General features: G+C 40.3%; 1 protein-coding gene across 3 annotated transcripts; it reads right to left on the bottom strand.

Annotated features, from left to right (window-relative positions):
* Nucleotides 1-167: 167 nt before the first annotated feature.
* LOC141908469 (ATP-dependent RNA helicase A protein-like) lies at nucleotides 168-11,416 on the bottom strand. 3 transcript variants are annotated; one of them, XM_074798531.1, is made up of 25 exons: nucleotides 11,116-11,416; nucleotides 10,539-10,679; nucleotides 9,994-10,081; nucleotides 9,785-9,882; nucleotides 9,566-9,705; nucleotides 8,381-8,427; nucleotides 8,171-8,307; nucleotides 7,994-8,083; nucleotides 7,536-7,700; nucleotides 7,374-7,451; nucleotides 6,710-6,901; nucleotides 6,270-6,411; nucleotides 6,004-6,086; nucleotides 5,758-5,914; nucleotides 5,180-5,290; nucleotides 4,544-4,931; nucleotides 3,979-4,131; nucleotides 3,739-3,899; nucleotides 3,547-3,658; nucleotides 3,089-3,256; nucleotides 2,856-2,940; nucleotides 2,069-2,335; nucleotides 1,623-1,738; nucleotides 1,060-1,263; nucleotides 168-610 (listed from the first exon to the last, which is right to left on the bottom strand). In XM_074798531.1, exons 1-25 carry the CDS (start codon nucleotides 11,224-11,226, stop codon nucleotides 286-288), a joined length of 3,759 nt encoding a protein of 1,252 aa, XP_074654632.1. In that variant the 5' UTR covers nucleotides 11,227-11,416; the 3' UTR covers nucleotides 168-285. The 3 variants fall into 3 exon arrangements, with proteins under 3 accessions (XP_074654632.1, XP_074654633.1, XP_074654634.1); XM_074798532.1 differs by lacking the exon at nucleotides 11,116-11,416 and adding an exon at nucleotides 10,926-11,045; XM_074798533.1 differs by lacking the exons at nucleotides 9,566-9,705; nucleotides 9,785-9,882; nucleotides 9,994-10,081; nucleotides 10,539-10,679; nucleotides 11,116-11,416 and adding an exon at nucleotides 8,553-9,554.
* Between the last annotated feature and the right edge of the window lie 3,059 nt (nucleotides 11,417-14,475).

The following is a 14,475-nucleotide window of genomic DNA, read 5'->3' as shown; positions in this document are numbered from 1 at the left end:
AATAGATAACTATTTGAATAAATAAATTCTGGTTTATGATCCGAGAAGCTCATATGTAATTCCATCCTCCAAACCTTCTCCTCCCATGGACTAATTTTGCTCTCGCAAACCATCCGACAAAATGAAGTTGATTTAAAACATAAATTATATTACAAGAAAACATTTATTCAGAATCCATTCAAAACTAAATTTTTTACAAACAGAATGTTAATAAATCATCAATTTAAAGCGACATTATAATTTGAGATGTTGATTCCAGATCAAATCAATTCGCTATTGTCTGTTCTAATAGCCTCCTCGGTATCCTCCAAAGCCTCCACCTCCACTGCCACGACCGAATCCACTGTAGCCTCCACCTCCTCTACCACGACCGCCGCCATAACCTGAACCGTAACCGCCTCTATCACCACCACGGTATCCTCCACCACCACGGTATCCTCCACCACCGCCATAACCTCCTCTACCGCCATAGCCACCGTCATAGCCTCCTCTACCGCCATAACCCCGTCCGCCGCCATAACCACCGCCACCTCGGCCACCATAACTATCACCTCCGAATCCACCCATTCGAGGAATCTTTGCGCGTGGTCCATCTCGGTACGATGTATTTCTGAAAAGAGGAAATTTGGTTTTGCTGTCGTCGTCATTCTCTCTCGACCGGGATTCGAACCTGATGGCATCGCGAGGATGCCCTGGTATGTGAAACCCTGCCTGATTAGTCTTAGTGCGCAGGTACACTCGGCACTTAGGCGATATGATTAAAAGTCAATCAGAAATCACGTTTCATTTTAGCCCAGGTTTATTTCCAGCTATCCATGAATCCATGAATCTTCATCAGTGATTCTATGATTCTATGAAAGCAATCTGACCGACGGCGCACGTTTTCAAGCGGCTAAATCGTACGTGCACTTGCGCACTCGGGCTAGTCAGGTAGGGTTTCATGTCAAGGCTGAGTCTAGTGATGCCATCAGGTTCGAATCCCTGCTAAGGGAGGAAGCGTCATCGTAGAAGATAAGCGCCGGAGGTAATCGTGAACTTTCAGCTTGTTTTATCACTTACCGATCAGAATTTTCCTCCTCGATACCGAAACGGCCGGCGTTGGTTTTCGACAGACCGCGCACGACTTTCATGAGTTGATCGTCGAGTTCGCCGGGTTCGGACACGGTTTCAGGTTCCGACGTCGCTTTCACGATCAGCGACTCTAACGCCGGCCGCAACGCGACAACCTTCGCTGCCGATTCATGAGACATTTTCAGATTAATCCTACAATTATAATAATTGGAAATCGGAGTTACCTTCCATTTAGCCTGCTTCTAACTCTTTAGTCCTTCGTGTTTAAATTGGATCTAAATGATTGAAGTGTTTCGAGTCCAGTGACTTTTTGTGCCAAAAAAGGTTCATTTTTGGTGTGAATTCTGGGGCTTAAAGCTTATTGAAATTCAAGCCTGATTTTGACAGAATTCACACCAAAAATGAACCTTTTTTGCCTGTTACTTGACAATATATTAAAAATCTGAATTTCAGACCAGGAAATTTGAGATCTGGATCAGGGATACCGGTATGTCGCAGAATTTGGGCTGGAAACATCGGCAGGAACCGAGTTCGGCGTTACAGGTACCTACCAGCCGTCTATTTCGATGTTTTCGCCGTCTGATTTTACGACACGTCCGCCGAACATCAGCAGTTGTAGAGGTGTGACCATTGTCATCTGTTTACAGGACACCGCTCGTGTTCGAATCTGTAGCAAAATAGAGAACGTCAATCTCGTTCTTCAAAATATCAATCTCTATCTTTAAAATATCAATCTCGTTCTTCAAAATATCAATCTCTATCTTCAAAATATCAATCTTTCTTCAAAATATCGATCTCTTTCTTCAAAATATCGATCTCTTTCTTCAAAATATCAATCTCTTTCCTCAAAATATCGATCTCTTTCTTCAAAATATCAATCTCTTTCTTCAAAATATCAATCTCTTTCTTCAATGGTATACAGTATTTCGGGAAAGTTTTGTTCTAGCATAATCATATACAGGAAAAAAAAGATGATAAAAGGGTAGAATGAACAAACCTTTTCACCAAATACGAAGAATGGCGACTGAAACTTGATGTCACGGTTATTACAATTGACCGACGATTTGTGCACGAGAGCCGCTTTACTTTCGGTCGTTAGAACTTTTCGCTTTTCCTTATGAAAACAGACGTTTGGATATAATCCCATCGTCAACAGCGTTATCACCATGTCCAGTTTAGTGTCGGGACCGTTGTAGTTGAAAAACTGTGGCGCCAAAGATTCTTCAGGAAAACCGGCCATGATCAGTATGTCGCACAGTTGCCGCTGGAAAAATACAAGCATAACAATTATGTTAACAGGGTCAAGGCCAATTTCCACCAATTTACAAATTCCCTAAGTTTTCCCTGATGTTATATCGCAAAATTCCCTGAGTAAATCCGAGGAATTTCTAGGTTTGTAATTTATTCATCTTTTTTTATGAATCATGTATTGATAAAGACAATAACTTATCCAAATTCCCTGACTTTCCCTGATGTTATATCGCAAAATTCCCTGAGTAAATCCGAGGAATTTCTAGGTTTGTAATTTATTCATCTTTTTTTATGAATCACGTATTGATAAAGACAATAACTTATCCAAATTCCCTGACTTTTCCAGGGTTTTTTTTTTGCAAAATTTGTCAAATTCCCTTAATTTTCCCTGATTTTTCTGATTCCCTGAGTTTCCCAGGTTTTCCAGGTCAATTTCGCCACCCTGGTAAATACCGTAGGCAGAAAAGCTAGTCACATGATGAAATATCACATTCGCATAAATACTGGTATATGAAATCGACAAATGAATCTACCTTGGCTTCAGAGGTCATTGATAAAGTCGACTGGTTAAGGGATTTGTGTTCACAGAATCGATATTCGGCATCTTCCCCACCACATCTGAATAAACAATCACAAAACATCTTTATTGAATATATTCGCGAATATCAATTTTGCCGAAACCATTATTTATACAGGCACACATTGCATCAACACAGGCTGTCACTATGAAAATATACATCGCTGCCTACAGAGATTACTCACTCACCTAGCTTCCTCCCATGCCTGAAATGCGTTGAGTAAGGCGACGTGATCACTACATCGCGAGCCGGCTAATGACTTATGAACCCATCCGAGACGACGTCGATCTGTGGGCGTGATAAACGGCTCGGGGAACGTCGTACTCGCCGCTATCGTACACATCGCATCTCCACAACTAGAAATAACAATAGATAGCAACATTTCTGATTATGTGACGATACGTAGTTTTCGATTTTTCTCTTTCCTCGACTTTTCTTCGACTTAGTTATAACAAAGATGGAAACCGTTCGATCAAACTGCTGGTATCTGAAAATATTTCCCTGAATTTTTCCCGACTATTTATTCCCTACTTTTCTTAAAGAACTGAAAATTCCCTGAACTTTTCCCCGATTATCAACTTTTGATTACAATGATTACAAACAAATCTTTGAAACAGGGCGGCCATAGTGACTCGGCCCTACTTACTAAAATATACAGCCATAAATGATCATTTTGCCTAGTCTCGGTTCAATGGGTAACTTGGCCAAAATACGTCCCAGCGGTGTCAATTCATCATTACCATCAAGCGCTTTCATCTCTGAAAATCACGATATGAAAAATCAAAACATATCTAATTTGTCGCACTCTATCAATATGTATGAGATATATACTATTTACCTCGAAGCAAGGCTTCGGCTTCAATGACTGCATCGATGGGTGGAGGCTCGACAGCCTTCGACAAGAACGGCCCGATAGGTCCGAGACGTAACAGTTTAATAGCCAGCGCTAACTCGTGTAGCGGGGTTCGGAATATCTCCGGTGTAGCGTGCTGGTCTAACCTAAACAAGAAAAACTTCATTTTTACATTTGAATGTCCGAGAAGTTTTTGAAGATCTGAATTCAACGCGATAAAGTTACCTTTCGTAACGCGCTCTGCTACACATGTGAAAACAGAATCCCGGTCGAACTCGTCCGGCCCGACCTCGTCTCTGTTCTAGATTAGTTTTCGAAGCCCAAACAGTCGCGTAATTTGTCATGTTATTGTGCGATGTAAACAGCTTCATTTTTTGTCTGCAGACGAAAATCAGCGGTTAACCTTTTCAGTATTCCCACAGTTACATAAATTCAAAAATTCCCAAGTATTTCATGGGTGATTATGCAATTTTTCAAAATGAAAACGGGGTCTGTTCCATCATACTACAGGGATATCAACATTGTAATGGTGACTGGTTGATAAAGGCGAAGAAAAACCGAGTTGCCCTTCGACAAGCATTTGACATCCCAGAACTAAGCTCGTGAAGTGTAAAATAAATTTTTTAAAAGTTTTTGCCGATTTCCAGGTTCTGTGAGAAACATGCCTCTTAACTGACTGTAGTAGAAACTACGCACAATAAGTCGTGATACTCAAAAGGTTAATTATCGATGCTTCTCTCGTTTGAAATGGAACAAAATACAATGAATGAAGAAATTGAAAGGAACTCACTTGCAACAATCAACGACGTAAACAACATCATTAATTGTAACGCTTGTTTCTGCGATATTCGTTGATAAGATGATTTTCGTGACGCCGTCCGGAGCCGGTACGAACACTTTGTGTTGATCCTCGCGTGGAATTTGCGAATGCAGCGGTAATACGCGGTATTTAGGCGTACCGAACTCCGGATGCATCGTCAGATGTCGGTGCAAAGCGAAAATGAGATTCCAGCCCGGGAGGAATATGAGCACGGCCCCGGGTATGCCTAAACCTTTCACGTATCGCAGCAACGCTTCGATCAATTCAAACGACAACTCCTTCTCATTCAGCATCGATAAAGCTCTTCTAGTTTGATCGGAATATTCGGAACTGATTATCATATTACAGTTTTCTTCGCCTGAAATATAAAATACCGATGTTCAAATGGATGTGATGTATTTGCAAGAAGGAATCGAGGCAATGAAAAATCCAGACTTTGAATTATTTTCAAGTCAAGCTCGAACTTTTACTACCACCATTCAAGTGTTTAGGCTGGTAGAGTTGAGCAGGCAATAAAATATCATTAAAGCACTGAGTTTGATTTGACGGTTCATTTACGATTATCTATTTTTAAGTGGATCTTTAGTCATACAAATACACATTTACCCATATCATCACCGAAATCATCGTCATCCTTGTTGCCACCACTTTTCTTTTTCCTCTCTTGCGGAGGAGGGTTAAAATTCAACATCTGAATGCAGTCTTCAAGGAAGTAATCTAGAAATCAAACAAGAAATCGTCGATAAGAAATGGAATCAGGATCCCTACAGGGATGGTAATGAGTTTTAAAGGAGAAAATTTCAAATTCCGAGGAAGAGTCTGCATCACTTTCATATCCTTATTACTGTAGACCATTAAGTTGGTGGTTTTGTAAGCAAATTCTTATCCATAACGCTACCTCAATTCGGTTTCTTATTTTGCTAACAGTCGAATTGGGTCAGCATAAATCTGGTAATGACTGTAACGATTTAGGTGTGCGAACTAGACAAAAATTCCTAAATACCTATTTCTCAAAATTGAAAGAGTTTTAAAGGAGTTTTGTGCATTTTGCTCAAATTGCAGTGGTTTCAAGCACCTTCAAAAACATTTCCGTTTAGGAGTTTTTGAGAAAATCAAGGAGTGTCGTAGGGCAGACCGTGGGAATTCATCGACATCCAATGAATCGAGGATCGGTGAAAACGAACCTTGCACCGGGAATACTCGACCGTGGACCTCGACGACTTCAACTCTGCCGAAATATTCCGTAAATAAAGTCGTGTCGACCGTCGCAGACATCAGAATCACTCGCAGATCGGGAAACGCACGAACCATATCGCGCAACAATACCAACAGGAAATCAGTCTGGAAATTCAAACAGTGTGTTTATAAGTAATTATGGGATGGGATAAAATTATGACGAGAATGTTTCGTAAATATGAATGGGCGCTTACGTTTATGTCACGTTCGTGGATCTCATCGACTATCACATGAGACACACCTCGTAGACCATTCTCTAGCTTTCTCAATAAAGTACCTAAAATTCATCGAGTAAAATCATATTTCCATTACAATACGGCGGCTTCATGTTATAAGTAAATGGTGTATTCAATTCCATGAGCAATCTTATTGATTGCGTAAGACTAGTCTTTACGTTTAAGCCGATTTCGAACTGCAGGGCTGAAATGCTTAAATTCATTCAGCTCATGTAAGCCCTTACCTACGGTACAGTACATGATCGCGCCATAAGGTCGCGGCATAGCCGTCTCAAAGCGCACGCTATAACCTGTACTGATACCCAGCGGTTCATCTCTCTCTTCAGCAACCCGTTCAGCTATAGAAACTGCACTTATACGCCTCGGCTGAAATGGAATAGAAATTTACCCAATTGTAACTTGGAATTACTGGTTATCCATTCTACCCTTTAATCTAGGATTGTCTGAAGGGGGACCCCTGAAATTGGATTTGTCACCCTATTTGAAAAGTGCAGATTTGACCAGGTGAGTGGTGCAGAATAGATCATCAATTTTTGAAAATCTAGGGTAATCAGGGACTTTTCTTGCCCTTTTCAGGGCATATTGATTTATTTTTCGTCTTCTATTTTGGTTAAATTTTCCTTCCCGCAAAAAATTCCTAAACTCTTAGAGAGTAACGAATTACCTGCGTTATGAAAATATTACAATCAGCCCCCGCGTCGTGTTCGATGTACGAATCTAAGATGAACTGCGGAACCTGCGTCGTTTTACCGCAACCGGTTTCACCTCGGATCAGAACGACGCTGCTGTTCCAAATCGTATCGAGAATCTGTTGCTTCGAGTGATGTACGGGTAATTCACGGCGCGACGCTAACATCTGAAACAATTCCGAGGAAAATGAGTTTGAAAATTTTCTAATTGAATACTACCGGGTAATCAAATATTTATGACATATTTATATTCATTTTTCAAGAATAAGATCAAACTTATGTAAATAATGCTGATTTCCTAGAACAAAAGCTGGGAAGCATGGCTACTATTGCGGGACATCAAAGCGGCGTTGAAAATCAATCAATTGATCATGATGATGATGATATATCATCAAACATTATCCCTAGGCTTTAGTCGAGTATGTGCATCAGTCATCTCTCACTGGGTAGAAGTGACACGTGTACATTCAAATCACTATGACAAGGAGACGGTCCTAATAATTACAACTGGTCGGAAACGTAACAGTTTTGCCCCAAACTATATCTATATTGCTAGGCAGGGTAAAATCAACGAGCTAAAATCACTGGGCCTACCCACAGATCCGCCCACACCTGCTGTTGGTGCTATGTTATGCTAACCTTTTTCAACTGTTCATTCGAATTCAAGCTGTCGCGATAATTCGCCGACATATCGAGACTTATCTGATTCAACGGCATCTGAAACGAGGAAAAATATACAAACGCGACGTTCAAACGTGGAAATTAAACCCGATTACCGCCGATTTTATTCAGATTACTCACAGACGCCAACGGTCCTTCGTCGATATTAGCTCCGGACCACGGATTCCAGTTCGGCTGCGGTGGCGACCACGACACCACTCCCGATCGAGTATTTCTCGGTGCCGAATCGAAATCTTCTAACAACGTTTTAAGCGTAATCGACGTCGCTTCAGATCCTTGAGGAGGCTTGAATAAATCACATCGTTTGATAAATGGTTAATCACGCACAAAATAGAATTCTAATATCTAGATTAATCAGGGTGGCCAATTTTAACAAATTCTTTGAATTTTTCATGTCATAACTCTAAATTCCCGAAGTGAATCCAATGAATTTCTTCGCGTGGTCAATAAAAATCCAAATTCCCCAAGTTTTCCCTGATTTTTTTCCATATCTTTCTGATTCCCTCAGTTATTCAGGTCAGTGGCCACCCTGATTAATTTCTCGAATTTCTGAAATTCTAAGATATAATTTCACTCACCCGAGAAAACGGCTGAATCCCGAAACCGCTAAGGACCTGGTCTAACTGTTGTTCTAAAGATGGGTCCACACAAACTTCATACGGCGCGAGCTACAAAAAACGACGAAACGAAAGTAAACTTTTCCCCAAAACTCTAACCTCGCAACTTAGAGAGTTCACTTCAGAGATTAAACAAACCTTATCGGAATCTTTCTTCTTCATCTGCCCGTCGTATGCTTCGATGACACCGAAATGGTACAACTGTCTTACCAACGACAACGCGCAGTTCTTGCTAGCGACTTGTTTGTTGGAGCCGTGCTCTCGAGCAGAAATTTCTACAAATGAACCAGCAGAAATGAGTTAGTTATAATCAACGGGAAATGCGGTAAAAACTCGCAATGAACTCACTTCGATTGAGTTTTTTCACGAAGATCGATAATTCAGCGATAAAACTCCTGAAACGCGATGAAATATGAATGTAAAATATTGTCTACGACACGCGAAATTTTGTTCGACTTTGATGATAATGGTTCTAAGCTCGTAATCTTCATCGGAACCGGGTCGGAATATTCAAACTTACGTGATCTACACTGCTATTGACTGCCAGACTATGCATGTATCGGCGCGTGGATCCAGCTTTTAATACGAGGAAAATGACATCGGAGCATTAGAATGAAGAAACAGATATTCATCAAATCCATTATACCGCAAGTGATATTCACTTATGGTATTATGTTGTTCTTTTTTCTTTTTTCTTCATTGTCTATTACCCTTCCTTCATCGATGTGAATTTTAGTAGTGTCATTCTAAAACTCCGATGTCATTCGTCCTTACATCAGACCGCAGTTTTAACCGGTATATGCGCGTATACAATAAAACTTCAGAAGTTGGAAAATTTTACTTCAAACAATCGTAAAATATTTCCAAGTTCAAGAAACAATTCATATTTTTTTTTCTCTTCTGGCCGGCATTTAAATCATTCAGGAAACAGTTCCACAATTGTCGATTAGAAAATTGGATCACACTAATATGACCAACGATTGTGGAACTGGCTCCAGATATAATTTGATTCGAAACCCAGTGTAACATCAAAAAAATGAAATGATTGAGCCAAAAATGGGCTCTCCCCCATGTATGCGGACAGGGTCTGTAGCATTTTGACCGAGTAAAAAATCAGCAATTTTAAAGTTTTTTATAAGCGGGTTCGATGTTTCTTTTTCCCAATGGGGGAGAGACCAGAGAAGAACCTTCGACCAAGTAACTGTTGTCGCCACCAGGGTTTGAACCCATAAACCCTGGATTGACGTGACCAGTGACCGGTGGCTTTAACCACTCGGCCACTGCACCTCTCTAAATTCTAAAGTAAATAAAATCGCAAAATTATCCCCCAATTATCAGCACTAATAATGTACTTTTTAGCACTTTCAGGATTTCACCCAAAATATAAACACCGATCAGGTCCCATCCTCATTTTATAGTTAATATACAGATTATCCAACGACACTTTTAGAATTTGTCAGACTCGCTACAAACCCAAGTCGAGGTACATTCAGTGTTTTATCCTTTCTATGCACTAGTGATAGATTTCTTTACCTGTTATGATCCGGGCCGACCACAGTATATTTATAATCTCCGCCTTGTTTGCTCATCTGCAGAAACTGATGCAGTTTACTTTTCGCGTTCTCCAGTGTCCAATTACCATGGAGACCGGAGTTTAGGTCTATTTCTTCCGACTGAAATAAAGTTATAATTTTCAGCATTCTCATAAGCATAAGCTCATAAATACTAGAGAGTAGGATTCTAATGACTTACTGCCTCAACATCTTTTCGATCGGCCATTTCTTCGGCAAAACTACGTTGAAATGGCTGCGACCCATGACCTTGGAATCCGCCAGCATTTCTGTCAACTCCTAATAATTGAAAATTTTTAATCACAGTTAGTAAAACCCAATCAATGAGACCACTAACATGGATATGGCCCAAATAAATTAAACAACAATGAGTCATAAAATAATCATAACCTTCTTGCATATGAGGCGGCATGTTAGCATCTGCTGGTAAATTTCCGAAACTACCTTCACTTCCAGGTTCAGGTCCACCGGTTGGTGCCTAGAAAATCAGATTTTTTTAGAATGTATGGTTCTGATAATAGTCCAGTTTCAATAGAAGCCATGTACTAATCTCCCGAAACAACAAGGGGTAGGCTCATTAGGTCATCTTGTAACAAGGGGGCATCTAAGGCAATGATCTGGAGGTTACAGGACGAGTCTGTACTAGCATTCAAGTGAAATCGCTGCCCACAGGGGAGTTGAGGGGCGTGTCCCCCAAAAAACTTTTTGGAAAGAAGTAGTTTGAATACCAGACACTGTACAAGTTGTTTTGGGAACAATAGCTAGAATCTAGATGCTAGACTAAGACACAAGCAAACCACCTCTAGGAAAAAATTGCATGTATATACGAGTCAGAAAATGTTTCTCAATTGCAAAAGGAGAATCAGGAAATTTTGAGGCTGATATTTAATTTGAAGGCGTGATATATAGAGAGATTTGAAGACTGATTTATTTACAATGAACTGCGGTATCTCTTCTTGCTTGATGTCACCGATACGAACGAGATATTGAATGAAATCATTGGCCGCGTTCGCTTGTGAGTCTTTCTTGTTCGTCGAGTTTCCACACGCCACATAGTCATAGGAATCAACGTGCAACTGAAATCAAAGAAATTGAAATTTTCAACACACCATACACAAAGATCTTTTTCACTCCATCAGTACTGATTAACTAATACTCTAAAAAAGTGCTGGAGATTATTTGAAACAGTTACACCCCAGGATCCAGTTCCATAGTTCTGAGTTAGAGTTAACTCTGAGTTGAAATTAGTTCATTTTCAATGAGTTAACTCTGAGTCAAATATTAACTCTGAACTGTGGAACTGGACCCAGGTTGTTACACACCACGAGCATGCCACTGTAGTGCTTCTACACCGTGGTGCGGTGTATAGTTAGTTACTAATATTTCACAATGTTTGACAGTTGCTGCTATAATCCTGATATTCCTGTGGGGTACCAGCAATACTACTGTGGCAAGTGAAATTCCACCATTGCAGTGTAGACACACTAGGTTCAAATAGCCTAAATAACGTACATCACACATAAAACGTTGTCGATGCTTGGATCCCGTCGGTCTTATGTTATAATTCGGCGTCAGCTTTTTCTTGCCAAGCCAAGCATACAAGAATTGCTTTACGTCAGTCATTGTCTGGCTGTGGCAGCTTCTTAATCTTTGTTGTAACTAATTCAACGGATTCAGAGACAGCAAGAAGACGGATAGGTCGGATATTGATAAATAAACCGACATAGGCTGGCTAAACAGAAACGATTGAATGTGCTAAAAAGAAAAATTAAATAATCATGTCCAGCACAGAAAAAATGAAAAGCTTGATCAATAAATTTCAAATACAAATCACTATCCAATACAATATGTTGAAAAAGCTAGCGAAGGACGGCTCCGAGAACATGCAAATGTGAAGGGCATCCATACATTTCAAATTCAAAATTACTTTATTATAATTGTTACATTCTAGTCGAGTCAGCGGCCAGAGTCGTCTATTATCCAGTTGGAGAATTTTTGCGGCACGAATGTACTTAAGATCATAAAAATTGATCACTGACCTGGTCGTTAAAACTGATCGCAGACCAGTCATAAGCCGGTCGAAGAGGTTCTATTTCTTATGACAACTGGTGGATTTCAGTGCGCCGCGGCACACGCCGACACGGTAGATTTTTACTGGGTTCAGCTTAAAACGGTTTGAAGTTTACACAGTTTGAAGGTTTGATTGTTATTTTCAACCAACCAACAGAACAGCAATAAAAGAAAAATTGGAATCCTAAATTGGACGGGTACCGATCGGATATCTGAAATTACAAAATCTGATTTTGCCAAATCTCTGGCCAAGGCACTATATTTGGCCAAATGTCAGTGCGTCGGGGCTGTCATTTGCATTTTGCCCGCATCGTCTGCACCGACAACGGTACCGACATTGTGGATCAGTTAACCGATGATGATGATACCAGAGATCGCAATAGGAAATAAGACAAAACAAAGTTGGTATATTTTGTGAGTAAATTTTCTTCTATTTTTGCATAACAGCTACTATACACAGATAATTCATGCGATATCGGTAACGTGGACTTTCCATTTTGCACGATTAGGCTACAGTTTGTCGCGGTCTTAATGTGTCGTGATGACGTACACACTGTTCATAGATTAGAATCGCTTTCGCTGATTTATCTGAAAACAGAAAACACATTCAATACCGATTCAGATAGGCCCCACACGTGCCACGGTGTCAGCGATAATCTCCAAAAGCTTACCAAACGTATTCAGGCAAAAACAGTACTACTTTTGTATTTATATGATTCAGGGTATTTTCTCCCAGGTAAATTTTTCTTGAAAGAAATAAATATACAACGGACAGCAATTAATGAAAACTGTGATTTTACTTGTTCGAAAAGACAGTTCGAAATCTATACTCACTATCGCGCATAATCAGGAAAACCAATGTGCCGAAAAGACCAACGGCAACCAACGAACCGACCACAGTGGCAGTGATAGCCGAACCACTTAATCCACCTTTAAAAAGATAAGTGTTTTAAGTTTCAAATGCCGATCACACACACACACATTTTATGTACTTCGATTCCCGATTTCAAAATCAAACCCCCTGTTTCGTTCCCGGCGGTTTTTAAGGGACGAAACCAAATCAAATCAAAATAAATCAAATACAATCTACCAATCAAATGGGTAACAGGGTCAATCCCTATTTTAAGAGCCCAATTGTTTGTCTCCCTACGATTCAATCATATATGGTAAATCTTTAAGTAATATTTTGCACAGGGCATCATTCTCTACTGTGACTGGTTGTAATCCGACCAATGTCCTCCTCACCTTTATCCGGAGTGAGCTTTTTTATGAAGATTAATTTTCCTAGATCGACATCTTCGACGAATAGCTGAAAGGTATTGAGTTGTTTCGGGTTGGTATGGAACGTGCAATTCAGCCCGATAACCTCCTGGGACTCGGAACCTTCTTGGCACGTGGAACATTCACCGGAACTAACAACACAGTGTCTCAATTCGAGTTTGTATCCGAGGAAATGCGGTGCTGATATGACAACCTCACCGTCATCCGTTTGAGCTAAACTGACGCGGTTCTCCAAGTGTTCTAAGAAATCTCCATGATCTGCGAGATAATATATATATATATGCCAATTCTTCATTGGAACTACAGTCAAAGTCCGCTGTAAACGCCCTCATCCTTTTAACGCCACTGCTCATTTAACGCCAACATTTTTATCAGAGAACAGATCTGCTAGATCTTACCCAAATGCAATGAAAATACCAATCCTTACAACGCCAAATTAGTTATAACCTCATATGTTTTTCATTGCTCCCAGCAGTGGCATTATAATAAAGGACTTATACTGTATACGAGTTTTATTATTAAAAAGACTTATTGAACAATTTTGCTCATGGTTTTCGTTTGTTTGAGGTAGACCTACCCAGAACTTTCAGTGAAAACTCCTTCTTAAAAGCTCTTCCCGGAAATTCAGCTTCGCATTTGAATTTGGTACCATTCGATTTTTCATCAACGGTTATCATCATCAAGGTAGTGCTCCTCATTCCTTGTACCCGATGAAAATTGCTAGGTATACCGAGAACGTTCGTTCTGGTTGAATCCATTTTAACCCACGAGTCCGTGTCTGGTGAGGTGGGAGCCGTTGCCAACCGATCATACCAGGCCATATTTACCGGTTGCGGGTAGCTGATCGCAGAACATTTAGCCTCTAGCGATGAGCCGACTAAAACAGTATCTGACGGTTGGATCGACAATTTCAAGTCGTCCGGTAAATCTGGCATCAGTGAAAAAGAAATGAAACACAATGAAATCGATACCAAATGGATACAAAACAGATTTTGAGAAATTTATCATTGATTTCACGGTCATCGATTTACGTTGGAGAACGGGAAAAATTATTCTGGAGAATTATTGTAGGAGCTACATGAAAAAAAATTCATCCAACTTGATCTCCGTGCGGAGCTAGCAGAAACTTACAGGAAACCAAAATAGTGAAATTGAGTGCTGCCACGCCTTCCTCTTTAGACGTTGCCTCGCATGAGAAATTACCAGACGAGGTTCGCTCAATGTTGGGAAACGTCACTAGAAGCTTATTTCCAGTCCTTTTTTCCCCGATGATATCGCCTAACGGACGAACCCACGTAAAATTCTGATCGGTATTTCGACTGAATGTATATCTAACGATTTTGTCGTCTGCTGCGAGTCCAGCAGATGCGTCAAACGTAAGGGCCAGCGACGTGTTCTCCGGGACCGATATCAGAGCACCATTTGACGTCAGTTGATATGTGACGATCGCTTTCGGCTCGACCGTCATCGTCAAATCGATAGCAACTAAATATAAGACATGAATCATGAATAAAAATATTC

The sequence above is a fragment of the Tubulanus polymorphus genome, chromosome 7 (genome assembly GCF_964204645.1).
Source record: "Tubulanus polymorphus chromosome 7, tnTubPoly1.2, whole genome shotgun sequence".
NCBI lineage: Eukaryota > Metazoa > Nemertea > Palaeonemertea > Tubulaniformes > Tubulanidae > Tubulanus > Tubulanus polymorphus.
The sequence above is the reverse complement of the archived record's forward strand: the minus strand, read 5'-3'. Positions and strand labels throughout refer to the sequence as shown.

Excerpts from the sequence above, each read along its gene's own strand:
- LOC141908469 (XM_074798531.1), bottom strand. The coding sequence starts at position 11,226 with ATGACTGACGTAAAGCAATTCTTGTATGCTTGGCTTGGCAAGAAAAAG. Across the intron at positions 6,087-6,269 it reads GATCATGTACTGTACCGTAG|GTACTTTATTGAGAAAGCTA; the intron begins GTAAGGGCTTAC and ends GATGAATTTTAG. Across the intron at positions 611-1,059 it reads GAGGAGGAAAATTCTGATCG|AAATACATCGTACCGAGATG; the intron begins GTAAGTGATAAA and ends TCCTCTTTTCAG.